The following is a 26,099-nucleotide window of genomic DNA, read 5'->3' as shown; positions in this document are numbered from 1 at the left end:
CGAGTGCCGCTGTTGATGTAGGCAGCTCACTGCGCCGGGATTAGTGTGTGCTTCACCTCACTGTTTGTTCACTGTGTGCTGAGTGTGTTTCACTAATTCACAGATTGGGATAAATGCATAGACCAAATCAAAAGAGTATACTTATACTGATACTTATATACATTCTAAACTCACTACATCATATATAACTGCATTCTAAACTCACTACATCATATATAACTGCATTCTAACTGCAAGCAGCAAGATCAGACAGTCTAACGCAGTGGGCCCCAAACTACGTCCTGCGGGCCGGATATGGGCCGCCACCTCATTTTGGGTGCCCCCCTAAAAATGTCCTTGGTATATAGCATCTGGCCCGCATGACACCGTCAAACTATACCCTCCGTAATTTCCTCCATTCATTCTCTTTGGTGAGTCAAGTACACTTGTAATACCTTTTTTGTCCACTGGTGGTTGTTTTGGGGCTGTTTCGAGTTTGCCATTGAAAACTGAATGAAATTTAGGCCTACCTGGAAACAATGTAAGATAGGCCTATGCTTACTGCATCAGTGCTCAAAGTATTCTAAAATGTTATCAATTAATTGTTAATAGGCCTAACTTCTATTCAAGTCATATTTCTGGGACTTTCTGGGATAATTATTTCTATTTTTTATTCACTCGTTTAAATGTTCATATAAAGACAGCAGAGATCACACAGTTCTCACCAGGTGAGTGAAAGTTAGAATGGTGGTCATTTCAGATGTTTATTCCAGCACTTCTGTTGAGAGTGGATAAGTGTATGAATGCATGCAACTGTAATTAGATAGATAGATAGATAATGAATGCTGTAATTCGATAACTGACCAAGAGGAGGCGCTGCGCCACATGTATGGAGTCACGTATAACTGATGGCACCACTACTCAATAAAAATGTTACTCTGCACTTGACTCTCACGTATGACTGATGGCACCAGCACTACTCAATAAAAATGTTACTCTGCACTTGACTCTCACGTATGACTGATGACACCACTACTCAATAAAAATGTTACTCTGCACTTGACTCTCACGTATAACTGATGGCACCACTACTCAATAAAAATGTTACTCTGCACTTGACTCTCACGTATGACTGATGGCACCAGCACTACTCAATAAAAATGTTACTCTGCACTTGACTCTCACGTATGACGATCACGTATTCCGCTGTGCAGGTAGGCAGAAAGAGTAAACCTACCTGCTAACAACTTAGATAGATAGATAGATAGATAGATACTTTATTGATCCCCAGGGGAAATTCAAGGTCTCAGCAGCATACTCAGAAGCAAAAAAGGAATACACTCACAAGATAACCACCCACTTCAAAGACAGCAGGAACGCACAAAGCCTATGGCAGGGCATTCAGGCCATCACGGACTACAAGCCCGCGCCACAGAGCTGTGAGAGCAACATCCCTCTGCTCAACAATCTGAACCGTTTCTTTGCTCGCTTTGAAGCACAAAACAGCACTTGCCCACAGAAGACCCCTCACACACACGAGCAGCCCCTGTGCCTCTCTGCCGACAGCGTGAAGAGGACACTTGCTGCTATCAACACCCGTAAGGCAGCAGGCCCAGACAACATCCCAGGTCGTGCGCTGAAGGACTGCGCTGAGGAGCTTAAGTATGTCTTCACAGACATCTTTAACACTTCCCTGAAGCAAGCCATCGTCCCATCATGTTTCAAAGCTGCCACCATCATACCTGTGCCGAAGAAAACTGCTCCATCCTGCTTCAATGACTACCGCCCCGTGGCACTGACACCCATCATCATGAAGTGCTTTGAGCGGCTTGTCATGTCACACATCAAATCCATTCTCCCCCCACCCTGGACCCCTTCCAGTTTGCATACCGAGCCAAACGGTCCACAGAGGATGCAATCTGCTGTGCCCTCCACCCAGCCCTCACCCACCTGGAAAAAAGAGACTCATATGTGAGATTGCTGTTTATAGACTTCAGTTCTGCATTCAACACCATAATACCACAACAACTCATCTGCAAACTTGACAAACTGGGACTCAGTACCTACCTCTGCAACTGGCTACTGGACTTCCTCTGTCAGAGGCCTCAAGTAGTACGTGTTGGCAACAATACCTCAAGCAGCATCACACTGAGCACAGGGGCCCCCCAAGGCTGCGTGCTCAGTCCGCTGCTCTTCACCCTGCTGACGCATGACTGCACTGCAACCTACAGCAACAATCACATAGTGAAATTTGCTGACGACACAACTCTGGTGGGTCTCATCACCAAGGGCGACGAGACTCAATACAGGTTGGAGGTCGACCATCTAACCACGTGGTGCAGGGACAACAACCTCCTGCTGAACGTCAGCAAGACCAAAGAGATTGTTGTTGACTTCCGGAGAGGTCACACCCAACACCTGCCACTGACCATCGACGGTGCTGTGGTGGAGAGAGCGAGCAGCACCAAATTCCTGGGGGTGCACATCAGCGAAGACCTCTCCTGGACCACCAACACTGCATCACTGGCGAAGAAAGCTCAGCGCCGCCTGTACTTCCTGCGGAAACTCAGGCGAGCAAGTGCTCCACCAGCCATCATGACCACATTCTACCGAGGCACCATTGAGAGCATCCTCTCCAGCTGTATCGCTGTGTGGGGCGGAAGCTGCACTGAATACAACAGGAAAGCCCTGCAGCGCATAGTGAACACAGCTGGAAGGATCATTGGTGCTTCACTCTCCTCCCTGAAGGACATTTACACCTCCCACCTCACCCGCAAGGCGACCACAATTGTGAGTGATGCAAGTCACCCCGCTCACAATTTGTTTGATCAACTGCCCTCTGGGAAGAGGTACAGAAGCCTGCACTCCCGCACCACCAGACTCACCAACAGCTTCATACACCAGGCTGTTAGGATGCTGAACTCTCTCCCCCCTCTCCCCCCTCCACCCTCAGCTACATAACATCCTGGACTTTTAGACCCAAAATGGCTGCCTTGCACTACTCCACTTGCACTACTCCACTTGTACACTTGCACACTTGCAACTTGTTGTTGTTGTCCTGTTGTCCTGAACACTTCTGAACACACTTCTGCTGCTCTTACATAAATTGCACCACTATGCCACTTGCATACTTAGGTCAAACAAAACTACCTCAGCCATTTATTGGCCTGACTTTTGCACTATTATATTGACTGTCTACTGTATGCACAATTGCACAATTTCTACCAAATTTTTCATTGTATGTGCCTTCTTATTTTTACTTTTTATATTGTTTACTTGAATGTTATGTTTGTCTGTGGACCTAATTGGTAAAATATGTCTTGTCTCCACCGTGGGATAGTAGGAAACGCAATTTCGATCTCTTTGTATGTCTTGACATGTGAAGAAATTGACAATAAAGCAGACTTTGACTTTGACTTTGAGCATACAGACAACACATACACATTCTTTAACAGCAGAAAAAGTAATTAAAGTATATAATATAAAAAAACAACTAAGCAATAAGGACAGTAGAAGATAGAGAATATACTAAATATACTAAAATACAAATTATACTAACGCTTAATCTAAATCAGTTCTAAAAACAGTATCCACATAGTGGTGATTAATCAATCAGAGGCGCTTGCAATGACTGAGGCAGGGACTGAGCCTGTGATTCTCTGTGCATAGTAAGATAAGGTAAGGTCTGGCTCTGTGTGAATGAGTGTCATGGTGATAGTGCAATGGTGATAGTGCAAATGAGTAAGTCCAACAGTGCAACAATGCAGAATAAAGTCTATATATCTATATATTTAACTATTTTAAGAAAAGGTATAAGTGTGGCCACAGTTCGGCTGTGGCATGGAGGGAGGGGTTATGCATATGTGCTAATGTGCTAATATAGCACGCAAACAGTGAGGCAGAAAGACAGTGGTAAAAGTGGCTAGTGGACAGACTATCCAAACATGGAGGGGGTGAAGAGGCAGACAGACTATGCAGAGAAGTCTATCTCTCCTCTTCCCTTAAGTGAAGCATTGAACAGTTCAATGGCCCTGGGGACAAATGACTTTCTCAGTCTGTCTGTTGTGCAAGGCAGTGAGCGAAGTCTCCAGCTGATCAGGCTCTTCTGCTTAACAATAGTGCTGTGGAGTGGGTGACACTCATTGTCCAAGATGTTGATCAGTTTGTTCAGGGTCCTTTTGTCAGATAGTGAAGTGATGCACTCCAGTTCAGCTCCCACTACAGAGCCAGCTTTCCTTACCAGCCTGTCAATTCGCCCCGCATCCTTCTTCCATGTGCTTCCTCCCCAGATAGATAGATAGATACTTTATTGATCCCCAGGGGAAATTCAAGAACCTCATAAAACTCTCACAGTTCGAGAACTTTAAATTATTTGTACGATATTTTTATTGTTCACAACTTGAGCTGTGTATGCAAAGACATAAAATATTAATAAAATATACTTTTGGGAATGCTAAAGTATTTGTATTAGTATTATTTAATTTCAGCTATTTCCATGTTGATCTACATTTTATATCAATATGGCATGATGGCAATATAAAATAAACACAGCTTACAATGGTATTTAATTGTAAATGTTAATGTAATGGATTAATATTCAACTAAGGTAGACTGCTGTTGTACACAGCACTAAGCTATTTACGGTTACTGACATACTCGGAGTCTCTGGCCCTCTGAAGGAAAAGTTTGGGGACCATTGGTCTAACGTTTCTCTGTCGCCATCTACTGTTTAAAAGGAATGCTACTGTCTTGATGGAAACATTTTATTCGAGTAACAGACTACATTTCGCAGCCAACGCTGCAGTGATGTGCTGCCCTTTGCTGCCTCCCTGAATTGTCTCTCTCTCTCCTGAATCCGCCTCTTTTCAGTGGGCATCTTGGCTCCAAACAATACCCAAAATAGTGAATAGGATTTAGGCATTTAACCATTTTGAATAAAATAATTAATGTGATGCATTACTTCTATCATTCATTCTTCTTGCTAAAACGAAATGTGAGAAACTAACTATCGCTTAGTTTGCCTAATGCCTACCAAAAAAATAGTAGCTTTAGGCTATGCGATAACGTGGGCATTTGATGTCAATTCAACATCAATATGACATCAAACATTGACGTCAAAATTATGTCAAAAAACAGGCCTAGAATTAAAGTTGTATTGACGTCAATGTACTGATGTCAATTTGATGTCAATATTTTGACCTCCGCGATGTCGTTTTGATGTTATTTTGATGTCATACTTTGTTGCCATTTGATGTCAATTCAACATTTATTTGACGTCAAGATGTCATGATGTCGTTTTGATGCTATTCTGATATCATTCAATGTCAAGCTTTGATGTCAATTCGACATTTATTTGACATCAAGATGTCATGATATTGATGTCGTTTTGATGCTATTCTGATATCATTCAATGTCAAGCTTTGATGTCAATTCAACATTTATTCTACATCAAGATGTCATTTCCATGTCAAGCTTTGTTGCCATTTGATGTCAATTCTACATCTATTTGATGTCAAGATGTTGATGTTGTTTTGATATCATTCAATATCAAGCTTCAATGTCAAATAAACATAAATGCGACAAACATTGATGTCAAAATTACATCAGAATTTATTAACATATATTTTGATTATTTGTGCAGAATACAAGTACAAAGACAACAAAATGCAGTTTGTGTCTAACTAGAAGTGCAAAAAAGCAGAAAAGTGATATGCAAAGTATAGACAGCTGGTGCATAGACAGGACAAGACAGACAGTAGTATACAGTTGGTTTATAGAAGGTGGTTTAGAGTAATATAAATTAAATATGTGCAGTGTATTAGTAGTTATCCTATAAGGGCAGAATAAATATGGCTAAATATGAACAATGTATGACAACATGTACAATGTAGTAACAAGTAATGGAATGTTGGAGAACATTGAGAACATTGAGAGATCCAGTTGAATGGAGAGAGACAGAGAAAGGGTTTCTTTTAACAGGGTTCCTACACATTTTCTATTTCAAAATCCCATACTTTTTCCATCCTTTAATTTACAAACGTCTTGGTAGATTTTTCTGAGCATTCTCAACAATGCTACTCCAAAACCAAACGTTTGTCTCAGCATCCAGGAATCGTTGAGCACCTACATTTGTGCTTTAACATTGATGGTGTGGTCAAAATTAATCCAAGACAACTGGTGTGAGACTGCAGCTTTATTCACGACGCCGGGAGCATGTTACCCACATGAAATGTCAAAGTAACAAGCCCACACATCTGTGGGTGAAGCCAACACTTATACCTTATCCCACACCCATGGAAAATCACAAGTTGTCGCCCTCCATTAATCACTTAACCTTCTAGTATTTTAACAGAGATACGAAATGTTTACAACCCCACTTAACCATCTGGTGTATTGACAAAGATAAGAAATGTTCATGACCCCGCATCCTGGGGTTACCCAAATACGCTGACACAAGGGTTAAGTTAACCAAACATTCTAACTTAGGAGTTGCAAAAGACACATGGGTCAGAGTAGGGTGATGGCAATTAGATTTCACTACATGTATGTAAGGTATACTAAACATTCAATGAGAGACATATAAAATTTATCCCACATATTCCCCCCTGTGGAGCTGTAAAGCTACATGTTTAATACAGTACTCTACATGTGTATATACTAACACAACTAGTCTGATCAACATTATATTTAAACCTACCAAACAATGATTAAAAGTCACTTCTAACAATTAATTAGATTATTGCAGTTCTAAATCTAAATTACAAAGGGAAAACAGAAAATGAAAAACACAGTTACATCATCATCATTTAAACCAGGTACATCGGGTCAGACTACTTTGTACACTTCTTTTACTAACATGTTTCCTCTATCTCAATATCTGGTGTTTCCCTAAATGGGAAGATGTCTTCATACATTCCAGTCGCAGTAACCGATACATAATTTGTCACTGTGGTCTGTCTGTTTAGAGCTCTAAATATACAAGCTAATGTGAACTTTCCTATAAGAAGTACTATAAGGACAACCACCACAGGGACAAGGAATGGTAATCCAATTCGTAACATTCCCATCAGGATGTTTGAGGCAGTTGTACCAAATCTTTTCTCAAAGTCCTCCAGAAACATATAAAAAGCAGTAAGGGGAGGTGGATCTGGCACAGCTTTTTGGATGTCTTCAATATATTGGGTGATATTGTTGTACTCATCTGGCACTAAGAAGCAACATGAGGTCTCAACAACCTGACACAAACCCCCTTGCTCTGCTAACAACATATCTAGGGCCATTCTATGGGCTACTGGCTCAGTTCGCATATATTTTACTTCCTCATTCAGCATCGAAAGAGCTGCTGCTGTTTCATTCGCTACACTTTGCAGGTGATAAGCTAGTCCATTAATTTTTTGTAAAGCTGCTACTACACCACCCCAGAGAGAAAAAGTCCAACCCACAGTAGCTCCTTGTCCTGTCCATGGGTCTGCTATAACATATCCTTTCCAGTTACTCATACCTCCTGATGTATAAGTCATCTCTCTTTTCTCTCTATGGGTAAATCTAGTAGATTGGTTTTGATTAGAATATTTTCCATGTAAAATCCACATTGTAGGAGCAATAGCAGCTATGTAACAGGTTCCTACAGCATTAGGAGGCCAGTATGAATATGCCATTTTACCACACACCCAATACATGCCCATGGGAAGCGCAAAATTGAAGTTTGGACTTGGAACACTGCTATACCTTATGAGTGGAAAATAGTTCCCTCCCAGCCAAATCCCATGTTCACTTTGGCTATCAGCCGAATTAAGTTGATCATAATTTGCTTTGAGATAATATTGGCATTTACTATGTCCTAATTGTTTCCTTATCATTTTATCTTTGCCAGAGGACCTAACAGACAAACACACAAAACCTTTAGTAGCAGGCACCTGCATAGTTTCTAAGTTCCATCCAGATACTCTCAAAGGAAATCCACTATTATTACAAACGGTATAAGGTTTTGCTGCTTGAGGTATTGCTTGTCCTTTTGTGATTGACACAGGCCAATAGTCTTTATACTTTGCATTTGCCTCAGAGTTAATCCACCCTAATTTTCTTTTTGACCACTCTCCTGTTTCATTTAACCACACTGAATCCATTAAGGTCAACATAACATTCAAGGATGAGCCATGCAAGAATTTCTCTATGTTTTCTAACCCTACTTCTGAAAGACATTTAGGGCTAGTACATAGTCTGGCGGCTGCACATACAGAGTCCTGTAAAGTGCGATATGGAAATACTCGCACCTGAAAAGATTTGTCTTGGCATACCCAACATGTGTCATTATTTCCTGTTAATGTTGTTTTGGCACGAAAGGCTAACTCACATACTTTATTGTTACCACACACTTCATCCTTAAGGGAGGAAGTTATAACCCTTAGATGAAGAATAAGCACAACAATCACCAACATCTCGTCTTCTCAGTTATTCAAAACTAAAATAAAACCTAATCCTAGTCTTCAACAGCAGAGCTGACTTGGGTGGTTTAGTCCCTCCTCAGGTTACTGTCCAAATAAAATTAAATCAAAACAACAAACTTGTAACGTTTATCTAGCTAAACTGAGAAAGAATATTCTTATATGATGCTAGTGATATTTTATTAATCCTCTTCAAAGTATGTATTCTTCAGCCTATTGCAAAAAATGTGTTTGTCAATCCTCTCGTGCAACCACGTGTTGGTTATGATACTCAGTTCAGTCCATGTATTGTTCCGGATTCTTCACCACTCTACAGTGTGACAAATGGACCCAAGTGTCTCTTTCCGCAATCCTTACGGCTGTAGGTGTAGATAATATTACTTCAAACGGCCCTCTCCATCGTTCTTCATTCCAGTGTCTTCTCCTTAAATCCTTTATGAGTACCCAGGCGCCTGGCTCCACTGGGTGTGTCCTTTGGAAACTTTGTGGTAGTGCCGACGCCACCTGTTGGGAAACAGAAGACCGAGCAGCAATCAGTTCTCGCATGTAACCATTGTCCTATGTATATCTCTTAGGTTAGGTGGGAGCCGGCAAGGGACGTCCGGTCAAAATCTCAAAAGGGCTAAACCCTGTAGATCTTGATGAACGGCCTCTGAGGTAGAGTAGAGCCAAAGGAAGAGCTGTCACCCAATCCATCCCTGTTGACACTATGATTTTAGTCAATTCTGTTGTGCCCCATCTAGGCACACCATCTCTCTTTAAAGCCTTAGCTACTGATAAGGCATTCGCATGCTTGACTTTTTTAGAACATGTAAACTATCACCAAACAATATTCATATCCTCTACATTTGTTGAATTTAATGAACTCCATCATTATGTGCTTAAACGGGCCTTCAGATGGTGGGTGATGTCCTTCCTTGACTCTCATTGTAGGTGCAACATCAATTTTTAGACACATAATGCACCTTGCACAATACATGGCTGCTACTGAAGTGAATCCTAGTGTTAAATATATTTTCTCTTCTGTCTAGGTCATAGTATTTGCATGGTCTAAGCCACTGATAGTTTAGCAATAATATGGAAACAAGATCTTGGAAAAACCGGTCTGTCTGTCGGTGTGTGTTCTGTCCTTACAATTCTTCCATTTCCATCTTTCCTTATTATCTGATGCTTTTATGCTTCCTTTAAAGCCTCTTCAGATGTAACTACATCTGGTATTTGTAAATTCAGAAATGTGGTTTCAAAAAGTTTGGTGATATTCTCTGCACTCCCCCCTGCGCGGCTCTCTTACTGTAGCTGCCGCGTCAGCCTTCCTATTGCTCCAGCTGATAACATCTGTATTTGCAGAGTGGGCTGCACATTTTAAGACAGCCACAGATGTAGGGAGTTGAATGGCATTTAACAATATTGCTATCCAATTTTTATGTTGTACGGGTTTGTCTGTAGATGTGATCATGCACAATTCCCCAGTTATAATGACTATATATATAAATACAAATTTATTCCCATTTGCTTAAATACATGCCCTGAATAGGGCTACCAATTCATCTGCTTGGACAGAAATAATATCTAGGAGAGAGTGAGAGTAAACCACATCAAATTGATTCACTACAGAGTAGCCAGTCCCTACCTCTCCGGACTCCAAACGCATAGATTAGCCTAATAAACAATGTTAGGATTTGACAAAGGTGTTAGAAATGTCAGAGCTAAGTTTAGTGTACATAGAGACACCTTCACCACAATCATGCAAGAGCCACAGGGTTAATACCACATGCTGATATATAGATACAGGATTTTAAGTTTTTTCTTTTAGAAGCAGTGAGTGTACTTCATGTGGGACATGTACAGTTAGTGAATGTAACAACACAACGTCAGCACAGCTACCACTTGACTTGCAGCTGCTGCCACATCTATCCTCTCACTACTGCATCTAATTGCTTAGATAAATAAGCCACTGGTCTGTGCTGACCCCCATGCTGTTGACATAACACCCCTGACATGTACCCTGCTTTTTCACACACCAATAAATCATAGTCAACAAGTCAAGTAAGTCATAGTAGGCAAGAGCTGAAGCTGAGGCTAATGCCTATTTCAAATATGTAAAGGTCTTATCATAATTGTCAGTCCAAGTTTTTTTACATGTATTTGCACATGCTTGGAGAGGCTGTGCCTCTCTGTTTAATTTAGAATCCAAGCACGCTAGTAGCCAATCATTCCTAGGAAGCAAAACTTTTGCTGCTTTGTCTCGGGTCTGGGACAACAAGCAGTTATTGCTGAGATGCGAGATGCATCTAGGGCCCGACAGCCAGGAGTGAGTATATGACCCAAGTACTTCACTCTCTCTTGACAGAGTTGCAACTTTTGTTTGGAGACTTTCAGTCTCACACTGGCCAGGAATGTTAATTTTGCCACAGTGTCATTTTGGCACACCTCACTCGACGGACTTCTTAGTAAAACATTATCGACATAGGTGATAATAGGCTTGATATAAGCAGAATGATTTTTTTTTAGAGGCAAGATACCAGAGCTTCGTTTGAAACGGCCCCTGACTCTGTGTATCTTTGTGGCAAATGTGGCAAAATACCTTATCCTTTGAAAATAAACGCAAATCAAAACTAAAATATAGCTGCAAGCAGCAATGAGGGGGCCAAGCAGTGAGATCAGCAGGCCAGATTAACCATGTAAATCAATGCCGTTGCATCAGACATATAGCCTTAAGCAGTCACAGCAAGTTCCATGCCATACAACCCAAGATTGGCTGTGTTACAAGGTCAAGTTTCACATCAAAACATAACTGATTTTGTGGGGCTGAACCAGCGCTGAGTGTCGCCGCTCCCTCCCCCAGCCAGCCCACCGCCGCAACCGCCCCTGCCCATCCCACCCCGTCCCACCCTTGCACGCACACATTAGAATGAACTAGATGGAACTCGCTGTCATCAGTTTCACATCAAAAATAAAAGATTGACTGAGATATGATCACACTTGCTGTGATTTAAACACAGAGGTCAAAAATTGACGTCATAGGGTGAGTGGGGGTGTGAACTCGGCTTGGCCCAAGGATTCCAATGATACCTCATTTTGCCATTCGGGTCAACAGGTCAAAAGTTACGTCCGTGAACACAAGTCCAACTTTGGCCTGTTGGTGGCGCTAGAGCGCTTGAGGTGCCGGCATGAAACTTGGTGACATTAATCATGGGACTGTCCCTTATCAGTGTGCCAAATTTCACAACTTTTCACCAGACGGTTCTATGGGCTGCCATTGACTTCCATTGCAAAATAATGCGCATCAGCAACTACTGGCCAAAATGCATTTTTGTCAATTACGGAGCCCCCTAGAGGTCAAATGTCACCAAATTTCTTGAGCGTCCTCCCGATGTGGTCTGAGGTACATGTACTAAGTTTGGTTTTGATACATGAAAGCGTTGCTGAGATATGAAATCACTTCCTGTTTGGCGGCTTCGCCGCAAATTTTGATTGGCTGGTACAGGCCAAAGCTTCTGTCAATTGTTCCAGAAAGCAATGCACTCATCAGGCATAGTCTGAAGATGGTCTCTGCCAATTTTGGTGAGGATCCGCTGAAATTTGTGACCTGCGAAAACTTGTACGTATTTTTGATTAAATCCAATATGGCGGCCGAATCAATTACGATGACATCACAAGTTGGCTTGGGTCGGCCTAAGGACCTTCAACAGTAGTACCAGACACCACTAGTGGGTTTTAATTCTAAGCACAACTGCTGCTACAGGCCAAAAGGCATGTTTCTTAATTACAGCGCCCCCTAGAGGTCAAAGGTCACCAGATTTATTGAGCGTCCCCCTGATTGGGTCCTGAGTCCATGGACTAAGGTTGGTTATGATAGATCAATGGGTTGCTGAGATATGAGCTCACTTCCTGTTTGGCGGCTTCGCCGCAAATTTCGATTGGATATTACGGGTGAACGGTCATAGTTCCGGAGACAAAACACCACAACTTTTGTGAGGCTTGGTCTGAAGATCATGTATGTCAAGTTTGGTGACGATCGGACAAAATTTGTGACCTGTGAAAAATTAGTTTCACTTTCACTTAAATCCAATATGGCGGAAAATCCATCATGGCGGAAAATGACGTCATTGGGTGCGTTGAACTCGGCTTGGTCCAAGGATTCCAACGGTACCTCATTTTTCAAAATCGGATCAACAGGTCAAAAGTTACGTGCGTGAATGCACGCCCAACTTTGGCCTGTTGGTGGCGCTAGAGCCCTCGAGGAGCCGACATGAAACTTGGTGAAATTAATCATGGGCCTGTCCCCAATCGGTGTGCCAAATTTCACAACTTTTTACCAGACGGTTCTATGGGCTGCCATAGACTCCCATGGCGGAAGAAAGATGTTAAATAATAATAATAAGAAATCATAGAAAAACAATGGGGCTTCGCAGCTTCGCTGCTTGGCCCCCAAATATGGATCCGCTCGAATTGTAACTTATGCATTTTTCTATCAATTACAGAGAAACACGTTGCATTCTGAGTCAACCTTGAGTCACAACCACCTCCTGTTGTCCAGAGAGGGAAAGCTGCTCAAAGATCTGTCTCTGCACAGGGGTGACTTTAACAAAAACACTAAACACAAAAAATGATGTATTTTGTGATGATAATACATGACCCAAAGTGTGTTGGACATGCGTCCAATCTTTGGCATTTACCACACCTCAACTAAATAAAAATCAACATGGGGATAATAATATTGCGTTTGCAAACAAATATGTCAGACCAGGTGACAGGTCTACTACATCTGCAGAGTAGCTTTACTTGTAATTACGCTGGCTTTTTCAACAGTCTTAACTGTATGTCCTAATTGGTACCATTTTCTAAGTATTCCGGATCCGGGACATCATGAAAAGAAGTCATCACACATTGAAAGTACTCTGGTGTTTCTTTATCTTCCTGGACTGAGACTGGAGATGTTAATACTATACTAAGCTGTTTGCTAATGGTCCCTTTAAACCAACCCCATTATGTTTGAGTGAAATTATAAGATATAATTTACACATTAAGTCCCAGTCCAGTAAATTTTCGGAGCAAACACTGCTGAGGAGGAATGCTGTTTTACTACATGTTCTTTACATTTAACTACCCATGGGTAAGGAACTCTCTCAAATATGAACTGATCTAATACTCCTGTACCATGCACTTTTCATTGTCATAAACTTACACTATCCTTCTTTTCATTCATACTAATATCTGCTCCTGTCTCGTTCAAAAAGAAAAATATCCCCATTAACAGAAAGAGAGTTGGCTGAGTAGGCTGTGCTGATGCATTCAGAGTGAGTTGAGGAAAACAGTTCAAGTTGTAAATCAGAAGTGTCACCACAGGGTCTCCTGTTCAGACCTCTCTGTCCTCTTCAGCTTTGTCATGCTGAGACCAGACAGGAGTTTGAGAGAGCTGCTGTGGAGGGTGATCTCCGTACTGTTTCTGATGTTCCTTGTGACAGTGACGTGCTAAGTGGCCTTCTCCTCTGGTTAGCCCCACAGCCACATCCATGTTCTTCCTTCAAGCCTTTCATAGTTTTCAATTGTTCAGTTCCTTTAGAGCTGCTGTACTCCAAGTAACAAGCTGGCTCATAACATAGTCCATGATGTCCTCCGTATAGCCTTTGCCTCTCTCTCTTCTGCACAGGTCTATCTTTCCTACTGTTCTTTACCCTACATTCATTTACCTTCTCTACCATAGCCCTACTTTCTTTTACCTTCTCTACCATAGCCCTACTTTCTTTTACCCTCTCTACCATAGCCCTACATTAATTTTGCTTTTCTATGCTCAACACTCCAGATGAATGATGTTGCCCTTCAGTTCACCTATTCCATACTTGCTAATTTCCCATCTATACATTTAGATTCATACTTTCTCTACATGTCCCTCAAACACCCTGGATTATACTCCTCTAGGAAAGTTAATAGCTTTACTCTTACTGCTCCCCATCGCAGTGTCCCCTTGATATTTTTATTTCCAATTACCTCACGCCTAATATCAGAGCAAAACCCAACAAAATGTGATGACAGTCTTATCAGATACCCAATGTTCTCAGGCCTATTTTACCAATGCGCATAACCAAAAAAAAAACAGAGCACTCAGTTTACTACCTACGCATAGGCAGTAAGGCCACTACCACTATCACTGGCAGGAAATATAATGCGCATAACCAAAAACAGTGCACTCACAATTTACCACCTACGCATAGGCAGTAAGGCCACTACCACTATCACTGGCAGGAAAATGTGCACCAAATGCTACCTACGCATAGGCAGCAAGGCCACTACCACTATCCCTGGCAGGAAATGTGCACTCAACCACTACCCCTCTCTCGGGTAGGGACAGGCCTTCCTTCCCTATTTTACCACCTCAAAGTGTAAAATCAGGGACTCACCACCACGTTGTCTGTGACCACCGAATATGGTCGTTACCGTATCCGAGACACAGGAGGATTCCCTCTGGCCAGGCTGGGTGCCGCGAAGCAGTGTTTGGTGCTGGTGACGGCCTTCTCCCAAGATCACAAAGAGATCTCCCTCAGTTGCAACTTTGTTGGGTCCTGCGCCGTTGGTCCTCCTCGCTATGCCTCAGGAATAGGTAATCCCATCCTCGTCGCCATTAATGTGGTCAAAATTAATCCAAGACAACTGGTGTGAGACTGCAGCTTTATTCACGACGCCGGGAGCATGTTACCCACATGAAATGTCAAAGTAACAAGCCCACACATCTGTGGGTGAAGCCAACTCTTATACCCTTACCCCACACCCATGGAAAATCACAAGTTGTCACCCTCCAGTGATCACTTAACCATCTGGTATTTTAACAGAGATAACGAAATGTTTACAACCCCACTTAACCATCTGGTGTATTGACAAAGATAAGAAATGTTCATGACCCCGCATCCTGGGGTTACCCAAATACGCTGACACAAGGGTTAAGTTAACCAAACATTCTAACCTAGGAGTTGCAAAAGACACAAGGGTCAGAGTAGGGTGATGGCAATTAGATTTCACTACATGTAAGGTATACTAAACATTCAATGAGAGACATATAAAATTTATCCCACAATGGTGTGCCACTTTTTAAATCCTCCAACTTCCAAATGTGTCCCATACTCTGCAACTTTCACAACTTTGCTCCTTTCATTGTGGCCATCTACTGTGGAGTTGCTAAACCAAATTCAGTGGAAGAGTACTTAAGTGACTTTCTCCAGGAGTTGCAGCAGTTACAGCAAGATGGCATTGTTCATGGAGGCAAAGCACTTCAACTGTCTGTGAAAGCATTCATATGTGATGCTCCTGCCAGGGCATTCTTTAAGTGCATTCTTGTTACCATTGTTGTGAGTGATGCACTATCAGAGGCACCTATGACGGAAGGTTTGTTCTTGGGGCCAAAGAGCCAGGTGCGGTTCCACGGACTGAAGACTTTTGTTTAGGCCAGCTCTGCTGCCACTCTGCCTTCACCGCACTGCTGCCACCTGTGGACAAGGAGGAGTGCGAGTTATACAACAAAATTAGTTATTAGTTGTTAGGGGCAGCACTAGTATAAAACCTCTAAAAACAATCACAAATAGGGCAGTTCATCACAGTTCAACAATTGTGGTTTGGAACTAGGCCTACTGCAACTGGATTGATAAAAAGTAATGTTTTGCAAACATCTCACCTGGCTACTTGTATTTGGGAAGAGCAAAAGCTATCAGCCATCAGCATGATCATGTTATTTGGTTGTTGTTGTAGAACAAGGAAAGGAATATCCAGTGTTTCCTCTACATTTATTTAAGCATGGCGGTCCGCCACGGTTTAAATCCTATCCCTCTCAAGCCCTCTGAAGTCACATTAAATGGGATAGGATTCAGGAACTAATTAATTTAAACCTCACTGACCAGAAAATGTAATGTCTCTGTTTCATAGCAGAATTATTGCTAATCACACCATTTAACATGACGTTGAGCAACTAGAATCGTTTTTAATATCCCGGGAGTGACACCCCCAAGTTTTTTTTTTTCCGGGGGGTGGATGGGTAGGTGGGTTGGTGGACTAGGGGGTGGCTCAAGGACTAGAGTGCCTTAGCCTGGGTTTTCCCATGCTGCCTTACGCACCCGATTTTATTAACCCATGCTGCCTAACGCACGCGATTTTATTCACGCTGCTAGGCAGCCTGGATTCTATGGACTTCGTTTTCACCTCAACGAAGGAACCAATCACAGAACAGAGGGAGGGCAGCAAGACGATGACGACACGCCGAAGCCGTTATGAGCTATGTACAGACGCATTTGATAGACATTCGTAGCGCCCAATAAACGGCTCTGGGCATTCGTAAACCATGTTTCAAATACATGAATGTCTAATTCCCACACCCTATCTCAATGAGGTCTGACGTTAGCTAAGACGTTAGCTAAGAGCGCCTATTCATGGAAGAGGCATGCGTGTTGGAAGTAGTTTTCAGCTAAAGAGACACTGAAAACATGTTTTAATCTGTATACCATTAACATTGCATAACAAATAACAACGTAAAACATTCATTTGTAGAGTACCAAAGACAGACGTCTTTTGATTGTAATCAGATTATGGCAATCATTTTTACAATTGTTTACAACTTAACTCTATGTCCTCACTTGAACCCATTTGCAAGGATGGACGACTCCGAGTATAGAACGTGCTGGCAGCGACAGATAACATGTAAACGTGCCATAGCAGTGACGGGACGCACACACCATACAATCGGCCTGACATTTTGAGTGCACTTAAATTAACTACCTAGCAACAATTCCAACACCCACAAGTTAAGGATGTCTTCAGAGAGTTACACTTGATAAGCATGATAGGTCTACTTTCGACACACAATCAACAATTGAAATGGAGGGGCAGCGTGACTATTTCGGTAAAGGCTACAATCTTTGATAGGTGTAATCTCAAAAGAAAGTTCACTTTCTCCATCATCGAACTCTTGAATACAGTGATGGTACAAACCAATATCTGTAATGCAGTGGGTAAATTAACGTTACGTTAGCAGTAGTTTTTACGTTTTATGCAAAACTCTACTTTATACTACACTCACATGCATCTTAACACATGCCTCAGAGCAAGTCAGGTACATCAAACAAGAGGCAAATAAGGGCTATGAAATGAAGAACATGAAGCCTAACACTAACGTTACCCTTCACAAACTAAAGATCCCTTTACTTGTAGGCATGATATTGAGGTGCCACCCACCCATCACACTTGCCCCATTCACATCCATTAAATGACAGGTCTGTTAATGAACATGGCTATATTAAACTGCAGTTCCTTAAATCAGTGGGTAGATAACTGATATTACTTAATTCATACTGGACCTCTTTGCAGTTATAGCAACACTACATGTATATTATGTATCAACACTAGCACTACATGTATTAAGTTTAAGTAATGTGACCTACCTATGTCCCATGGAAGTTCGCAAGGTAGAGCTAACGTTAACCGTTATTAATTCTAACGTTAACAACTTCTGTGTCTGCTAGCCTGCATGGTAACAGCCACTTTAAATGTAGCTAACGTTACTTTAAATGTATAGCTAACTTACTTGCGCCTGATATTTCATTCTAAAACTAACAAACAGGCAAACAAACAGATATTCTACATAATAGTGAAGTTAGTCTGCTACTGGAAAAGTTAACATTAACAGCTAACATCGCTAGCGTTAGCTCACTAGCTAATTCTAAACATGACTAACGGCTTTGATTAACATTCCATTATGAAAACAATATCTTTTTTTCAAAGTTTTCAATTGGCATACAAAAGTACTGTAATTCTTACCTGGGATATGATGACGGCAGAGTTTGTACAGCTTACACATTCAGTCAGAGGCATGACAGAAAAGTGACGGTTGAAGTCACTGGTGACCGCAGTTGAAAAGTAGCAAACTCAGCAAAGATTCTAGTGCTACGCGAATTTTAATTTGATCAGGGGTGGGGGATGGGAATTGCTGTGTGTGCGCATGCGCTTATCAAGTGGTGATAACCCAGACAGCAAACGGACTACGAAACGCATCCGCCGCGGAGGTACGGTGAACTCCGGAACGGATCCAGAAATCGGATCCGAAACTGTGTCCACTTGCACAGATCCGATCAGACACTGCGGCAGTCCCATTGCCTATCCGTACATAAATGGATACATCCTCCCCGGTTTCGCTTTGGATCCGCGAATGAGCCACAGATCCGCTCCGGGTCCGTTTTGGAGCCGGTCATATGAGAGGCATCCGCCGCGGAATCATTTCGGACCCGTTAATCATCCGTCCCGGATACGTTTAGGATCCGTTCATGAAGCAGTTCATTTCATGGCCAAAAACTAGCTACTAGGCCTACTACAGAAATATATAGCTTAACCTATCTGGCCAACACCTAGACTGCACTACAAAAAATAGGTTTTAATGTAAAGTATTGTACCAACCAATATGACAAATATAATACAAATGACTTAATGCATTCAGTTTAAGACATGAAGTCAAAATCTATCATGTGAAGCACATTGTGATTTTACAGCCAAATGCCTTCATTGTGAAACAGCAAGTATGAAAATAGGGGTTTTACTAGCAGTAGGCTACATCAATTCAGCTCTGCTACACTACAATAGCCTACAAGTTATCCATCAGTTACAAACTGTAAATCCTTTATGCAATTGCTAACTGTCCAATTGTGGAAACTTGTCTCAATGCTCCTCACCGCACCTCAATGCTCAATGAAAGAGGTCATCGTAGACACTAAATACATTGAACAGGTATTAGAGGTAAAATGAAATGCAACCATAAAGTGTCAAACTTTTTTTTATTATTTAATGAATATTAAGAACATGTTCCAAAACACAGATAACCTTCATACCAGACCACTGTTTTTCTTAGTGGGCAATAACAGTAGCCTGATTTTTTTGGGTAGAGTTGCTGACAGTTAAGACTCCGACTTGAGCTTTTCCTGTTTGTTGGCTGGTTGAACCACTGACTCTCTCACAGCATCTGTAATCATAGAAGCTTAACAAAATGAGTTGTTATACATAACTACCTACTTTTAAACGGAATGTCTGCTACATGAATATAAAGCCACAGCCACCAGCAGGCTGCTATCGGCTCTGTCTAACTGTGACAAAATCTACCACCTGTAAGGCCTGGGCTACACCGAGTCCGCAAGTGAAGCACTCGGTTCGCAGAGCGTAAAAATAGTTTAAGAAGACTAATCCAATGTTTTTAAACATACTGTACGCCATCACGTCTGGTTTAACCAGTTCCATTGACTACAGTGGAAGCCAATTGTTGCAACAGATGCTCTGCAAACTGAATGCTTCAGTTACGTGCGCAGTGTAGCCTTCCTGTAAGTGTGAGGAGTTATGGAATTGACCACATTTTGGCAAAGACCTGTTCCCTTAAAATACAAAAAAGGCATCAGAAAAGCAGTTCCCAGACACAACTACTTGTTAGTTACACAGTCCAGCATTTGGGGGTATTAGAAATGAGGTATTTATCAAAGCTGACAAAAGCATTTTATATGTTGAGATTTACCTGCAATTCATCCTGAACCGGTATCAGCAGTTGCAGAGGTCTGTAGTTATTTCTCTTCTAAAACAAAAATATGTGCATTTCATTAGAGAGCTTTTGAAGTAGGTGGATTTTATTGCAGAAGACAAGCATATTTTTGTATGTTGAGATTTACTGTACATTCAATTCATCCTGAACTGATAAAGGCAGTTACAAAAGTATGTGGTCATTTTATTATTTTTTTTTTTTTTTTTTTTAAGTGTGGACCAAAAGTCAAATAAATCAAATGCAAAACTGTATAGCTTACTTTACTTGGCTGGCAGGCCAGGATGAGAAAGGGTAGACCCCCAAACCAGACTGGAGCCACTGGTGAATGACCTGTAACACAGATGTAGAACATAAACATACATTACTTTTATCCAAGATGGCGGCGCGTACACACGCAGCGACCTCTCTCTGTCCCAACCGTACGGTGTTTTGTTCGTTTAAAAAGTGTTTGTCCGAAAGTTCTACGTGTTCGTCTCGTCTTACTATGTCGTACTACAAGTACAGCAGGCAGTTTCTACTTGACATCTGCAAAAGCAAGTTTTGCAGCGTTCTGGACTTTGCAACAGAGACGCTAAAGGAACTCGGACTACTCCGGCCTGCAACAACACCGGACTCGCCTGCTACTCCTCCCCCGGAAAGAAAGCGTCGGAAGCGGTGTGCGAGGAAGCAGAAGAGGGGCAAGCGCGGAGGCGTCCGGGCCAGGCTAGCGGCCAGCCCAACTCGCCCAGCCATACCATCCATTCTCCTGGCAAATGTACGATCACTGGACAACAAAATGGATCACATACGACTGCTGAGATCAACGAACCGGACAGTAAGTAACTGCTGTGTGCTCGTCTTCACTGAGACTTGGTTAAATGACAACATTCCGGACTCTGCCGTACAACTGGAGCAGCTAGCATGCTATCGAGCAGACAGGGCCATTGTAAAGGGAGGTAAATCACGAGGAGGAGGAATCTGTGTTTACATCCGTGACGAATGGTGCCGGGACACTGTAGTAGTATGCAAACACTGCTCACCACTGGCAGAGTTTATGATCATAAAGTGCCGTCCTTTTTACCTGCCAAGGGAAAATTACTGCGATTCTGCTAGTCGCAGTATACATCCCGCCTACCAACAACAACAGCGATAAGAACGCGGCTCTTAGTGAACTGTACCAGGCTGTCAGTGAACAACAGACGGCACACCCAGACGGTTTCACCATCTTCACTGGAGATTTTAACCATGCTGATCTCAAAACTGTACTTCCAAAGCTACACCAGCATGTTGATTTTCCAACAAGAGGAGATAACATCCTGGACCTGGTCTACACTACACACAAAGGAGCATACAAAGCCACCCCCCTCCCCCACATTGGACTTTCAGACCATATCACTGTTATGCTAATGCCCGCATACAGACAAAGGGTAAAAGCGAACAAACCGGTTCGTAAGCAGGTAAAAGTGTGGCCTGAGGGAGCCTCTGATGCTCTTCAAGACTGCTTTGACACAACAGACTGGGAAATGTTTAAGCAGGCAGCCACTTACAACAACCGGACAGACATAGAGGAGTATACAGACTCTGTAACCTCTTACATCACCAAGTGCATCGATGATGTGACCCACACAAAAGACATCATCACTCGGGCTAACTGGAAGCCATGGCTGACAGGGGATGTCCTCAGGCTGCTGAGGGCCAGAGACAAAGCCTACAGAGCTGGGGATGAAGCTGGCATGAGAACAGCGAGAGCCAACCTGTCCCGTGGCATCAAGGAAGCAAAAAAGGAATACACTCACAAGATAACCACCCACTTCAAAGACAGCAGGAACGCACAAAGCCTATGGCAGGGCATTCAGGCCCTCACGGACTACAAGCCCGCGCCACAGAGCTGTGAGAGCAACATCCCTCTGCTCAACAACCTGAACCGCTTCTTTGCTCGCTTTGAAGCACAAAACAGCACCTGCCCACAGAAGACACATCCCCCTCTACATGAGCAGCCCCTGTGCCTCTCTGCCGACAGCGTGAAGAGGACACTTGCTGCTATCAACACCCGTAAGGCAACAGGTCCAGACAACATCCCAGGTCGTGCGCTGAAGGACTGCGCAGGGGAGCTTAAGGATGTCTTCACAGACATCTTTAACACTTCCCTGAAGCAAGCCATCGTCCCATCATGTTTCAAAGCTGCCACCATCATACCTGTGCCGAAGAAAACTGCTCCATCCTGCTTCAATGACTACCGCCCTGTGGCACTGACACCCATCATCATGAAGTGCTTCGAGCGGCTTGTCATGTCACATATCAAAGCCATTCTCCCCCCCACCCTGGACCCCTTCCAGTTTGCATACCGAGCCAAGCGGTCTACAGAGGATGCAATCTGCTCTGCCCTCCACCCAGCCCTCACCCACCTGGAAAAAAGAGACTCATATGTGAGATTGCTGTTTATAGACTTCAGTTCTGCATTCAACACTATAATACCACAACAACTCATCTGCAAACTTGACAAACTGGGACTCAGGACCTACCTCTGCAACTGGCTACTGGACTTCCTATGTCAGAGGCCCCAAGTAGTACGTGTTGGCAACAATACCTCAAGCAGCATCACACTGAGCACAGGGGCCCCCCAAGGCTGCGTGCTCAGTCCGCTGCTCTTCACCCTGCTGACGCATGACTGCACTGCAACCTACAGCAACAATCACATAGTGAAATTTGCTGACGACACAACTCAGGTGGGTCTCATCACTAAGGGCGACGAGACTCAATACAGGTTGGAGGTCGACCATCTGACCACGTGGTGCAGGGACAACAACCTCCTGCTGAACGTCAGCAAGACCAAAGAGATTGTTGTTGACTTCCGGAGAGGTCACACCCAACACCTGCCACTGACCATCGACGGTGCTGTGGTGGAGAGAGCGAGCAGCACCAAATTCCTGGGGGTGCACATCAGTGAAGACCTCTCCTGGACCACCAACACTGCATCACTGGCGAAGAGAGCTCAGCGCCGCCTGTACTTCCTGCGGAAACTCAGGCGAGCAAGTGCTCCACCAGCCATCATGACCACATTCTACCGAGGCACCATTGAGAGTATCCTCTCCAGCTGTATCGCTGTGTGGGGCGGAAGCTGCACTGAATACAACAGGAAAGCCCTGCAGCGCATAGTGAACACAGCTGGAAGGATTATTGGTGCTTCACTCCCCTCCCTGAAGGACATTTACACCACCCACCTCACCCGCAAGGCGACCAAAATTGTGAGTGATGCAAGTCACCCCGCTCACAATCTGTTTGATCTACTGCCCTCTGGGAAGAGGTACAGAAGCCTGCGCTCCCGCACTACCAGACTCACCAACAGCTTCATACACCAAGCTGTAAGGATGCTGAACTCTCTCCCTCCTCTCCCCCCTCCACCCTCAGCTACATAACATCCTGGACATTGGACCCAAAATGGCCGCCTGCACTACTCCACTTGCACACTTGCACACTTGTACACTTTACAACTTGGTGTTGTTGTCCTGAAAACACAACACTTCTGCTGCTCTTACATAACTTGCACCACTAAGCCACTTTCTTTCTTACTTAGGTCAAACAGAACTACCCAAGCCTTATTGGCCTGACTTTGCACTATTATTTTATTGACTGTCTATGCACAATTTCAACCAAATTTTGCTGCTCTTATTTTTTCATTATTATATGTGCCCTCTTATTTACTTATTTACTTACTTTTTTGTTTACTTGAATGTTATGTTTGTCTGTGGACCTAAATTGGCAAAATATGTCTTGTCTCCACCGTGGGATAGTGAGAAACGTAATTTCGATCTCTTTGTATGTCTGGAACATGTGAAGAAATTGACAATAAAGCTGACTTTGACTTTGACTACTTTTATCATCAGAAAGAAACTGCCAAATATGTAACATTACCAATCTTATACTCCATTAAAAAATGAGCTTTATATCGGGATCCAGAGAGTGGGATGCTTATCATTTTAGCTCATAGTTCCGTTGAAAATTGTCTGACCTGTGACAAGGCAATGATACTTGACCGGTAGAAAGACCTCCGCTCCACAATGAAGCATGTAAAGATGTGAAAAAGCAGTTATAAGAGGCAAAAACACATTAAGGAATGTGCATTTACATCAAGTCAAATACTGCCCTTTCTCGTTAAATCTTACTCCAAGAAACATTCCTCATCACTCAATGAACTCGTTGACGGCGGTATGTCCACATAAAACAAATAGCTTCGGGATTTGTGGCCTTATATTAAATAAAAGTTAGCAAAAGCCCGGTTTTGGAACCAGGAAACGTCTGCAAAAACGGACTTTTTATATCGGCTGATCGAAAATCCTTCCCTGCTTATTTTGTGCAGCCACATAGCAGAGCCCATAGTATGCCAGTTAGCCGACTTCTCGCTAACTTTTACAAAATATAAGGGCACTAATCCCGAAGCAGTTTGTTTTAAGTATAAATATTGTCAACAAAGTTCAAAACGTCCATTTTTGGAACCAACAAACACATCTGAGCATGCACGACTCACATCGGGCTATGACAGGGAATATCATTATAACGTTAATTAGCTTATCAGCTGCTAACGTTCAAGTTATCCAAGACAGGTAACGTTAACCAATGTGAAATCAGCCCCCTACCAGAACGAAATTATGTTTATCCAAAGTAGCCTAGGTTTTCTTAAGGACAGCGCCCGAGTCCATGATCAATAAGAAAAAACGAGTTTTCCTGTTAACATTATCGTTAGCCAACAAGCTAACGCTAGCTCACGCAAGCCAACTTCTGTTGTTTGCAGGCAAAGACGTGAAGTTAGCTTAGCTCATTTTAAACGCAATTTTGAGTTAAGTTATGAAACGTTAACAAAGCTCAAGTTAGACAGGATTTAGCCCTGTGAAAGGTGAGCTAAATTAACGTGCGCAACCTAGAAACTAGCTGGTGTGTAACTTGGCAGCTAATATGAGCTAGCACTAAAAGCTACAGCCATCAAGCTGGCCATTAACGTTACGTTATAACAAATTTCTAATTAGATTATATCAGCAAGCAAAGCTAGATAAGTAAGTAACTTGTGTTATGGAAGTACAAATTTTCACTGGATAGACTAGGTAACTTAAAAAATAAAGCATATAGGAGCATACTTACAGTGAGCCTTCAGACACCGCCGTATTCCACTCCATTAGCGAGAAAACTGAGGAAAGAGCCGTTAGCAGACTTGAGAGGGCGCGTTCGATATGCGCATTCGCACGGGGTTAAATCAACGTTGATTTAACATCAATCATATTGACCCAAGTTTTATAGACCAGTGACTACATGTTAGATTGATCCCTTGTTGGACCTCTTTACAACCACAAGCAAGCCATAGCTTGTAATGCTAAAATAGTATGAAATTATAGATGCTCAACATGATGGTCAAAACCTTGACTAATTCTTGACATCAAATTGACATCACGGTGCCCGCTGGGGGGCTGCTTGTCTGCAAGCTATCTGTCTGATTATTTAGGCTAAACGTGGCAAACTCACCCTGGATTTATGAAGACTTTAATTAATTTCATAAAATGAATGATGATGATGATCGTTCGTTTGTTATAGCCTACATCACAAACTCACCTTTTCCGACAACGTTTAGTCGTCTCACCCGACAACCGCGACAATCTACTTCTAGGGCCGCTGCCGCTCATGCAGGCTCAGCTCAGGTGCCGGTCGCGTGCAGCGCTGCAGCCACGTAAACAGAGTTTGCCTACTGACTTTCACTTTCGGTGCCTGAATGGAAGTGAATGAGGTTTGCGATTTTTTAAATCTAGGCCTACGTGAAATTCTGCATCCATTGTACGATTTATTTATTTATTTTTCTTCCCCCTCGGAAGGGCAACGTGAGTCGAGAAGGGCATATGGGCAATTGCCCGGGCAACCTGAGCAACCCCCCTGTGCACGTCCCTGGTTCCTGGGTTGTTTTGTGTGTGTGTGTGTGAGAGAGAGAGAGAGAGAGAGAGAGAGAGAGAGAGAGAGAGAGAGAGAGAGAGAGATGGGTGGGGGAGTAGAGAAAATTTCACTTTTTTATCAGCAAATGGCATCATGTGAGTGTGTGTGTGTGTGTGTGGGGGGGGGGGGTAGAGAGTAAAGTGCTCTTCCTGTTGGCCTATAGTCTGACAGTT

General features: G+C 42.9%; 1 protein-coding gene and 2 long non-coding RNA genes across 7 annotated transcripts; all 3 read right to left on the bottom strand.

Moving 5' to 3' along the window:
- Positions 1–497: 497 nt before the first annotated feature.
- LOC121689874 lies at positions 498–5,242 on the bottom strand. The gene is made up of 3 exons (XR_006024914.1): positions 5,045–5,242; positions 1,336–1,338; positions 498–509 (listed from the first exon to the last, which is right to left on the bottom strand). It is a non-coding gene; the product is annotated as an uncharacterized LOC121689874 (long non-coding RNA).
- Positions 5,243–6,320: 1,078 nt separating this feature from the next.
- Positions 6,321–18,519, bottom strand: LOC121689814 (endogenous retrovirus group 3 member 1 Env polyprotein-like). Of its 5 annotated transcripts, XM_042070033.1 has the most exons (4): positions 18,222–18,392; positions 14,825–15,904; positions 7,399–8,927; positions 6,321–7,344 (listed from the first exon to the last, which is right to left on the bottom strand). In XM_042070033.1, coding segments are annotated over exons 3-4 (1,020 nt in total). In that variant the 5' UTR covers positions 8,418–8,927; positions 14,825–15,904; positions 18,222–18,392; the 3' UTR covers positions 6,321–7,343. The 5 variants fall into 5 exon arrangements, with proteins under 5 accessions (XP_041925967.1, XP_041925965.1, XP_041925962.1 ...); XM_042070031.1 differs by having other exon boundaries at positions 6,321–8,927; positions 17,846–18,519; XM_042070028.1 differs by having other exon boundaries at positions 6,321–8,927; positions 18,222–18,519.
- A 690-nt stretch (positions 18,520–19,209) lies between these two features.
- Positions 19,210–25,025, bottom strand: LOC121689849. The gene is made up of 4 exons (XR_006024886.1): positions 23,966–25,025; positions 20,237–20,307; positions 19,954–20,010; positions 19,210–19,413 (listed from the first exon to the last, which is right to left on the bottom strand). It is a non-coding gene; the product is annotated as an uncharacterized LOC121689849 (long non-coding RNA).
- Between the last annotated feature and the right edge of the window lie 1,074 nt (positions 25,026–26,099).

Source organism: Alosa sapidissima, chromosome 18 (assembly GCF_018492685.1).
Source record: "Alosa sapidissima isolate fAloSap1 chromosome 18, fAloSap1.pri, whole genome shotgun sequence".
In the NCBI taxonomy this organism is placed as follows: Eukaryota; Metazoa; Chordata; class Actinopteri; order Clupeiformes; family Clupeidae; genus Alosa; species Alosa sapidissima.
This window is presented reverse-complemented; position numbering and strand designations above follow the sequence as displayed.

Excerpts from the sequence above, each read along its gene's own strand:
- LOC121689814 (XM_042070031.1), bottom strand. The coding sequence starts at position 8,417 with ATGTTGGTGATTGTTGTGCTTATTCTTCATCTAAGGGTTATAACTTCC.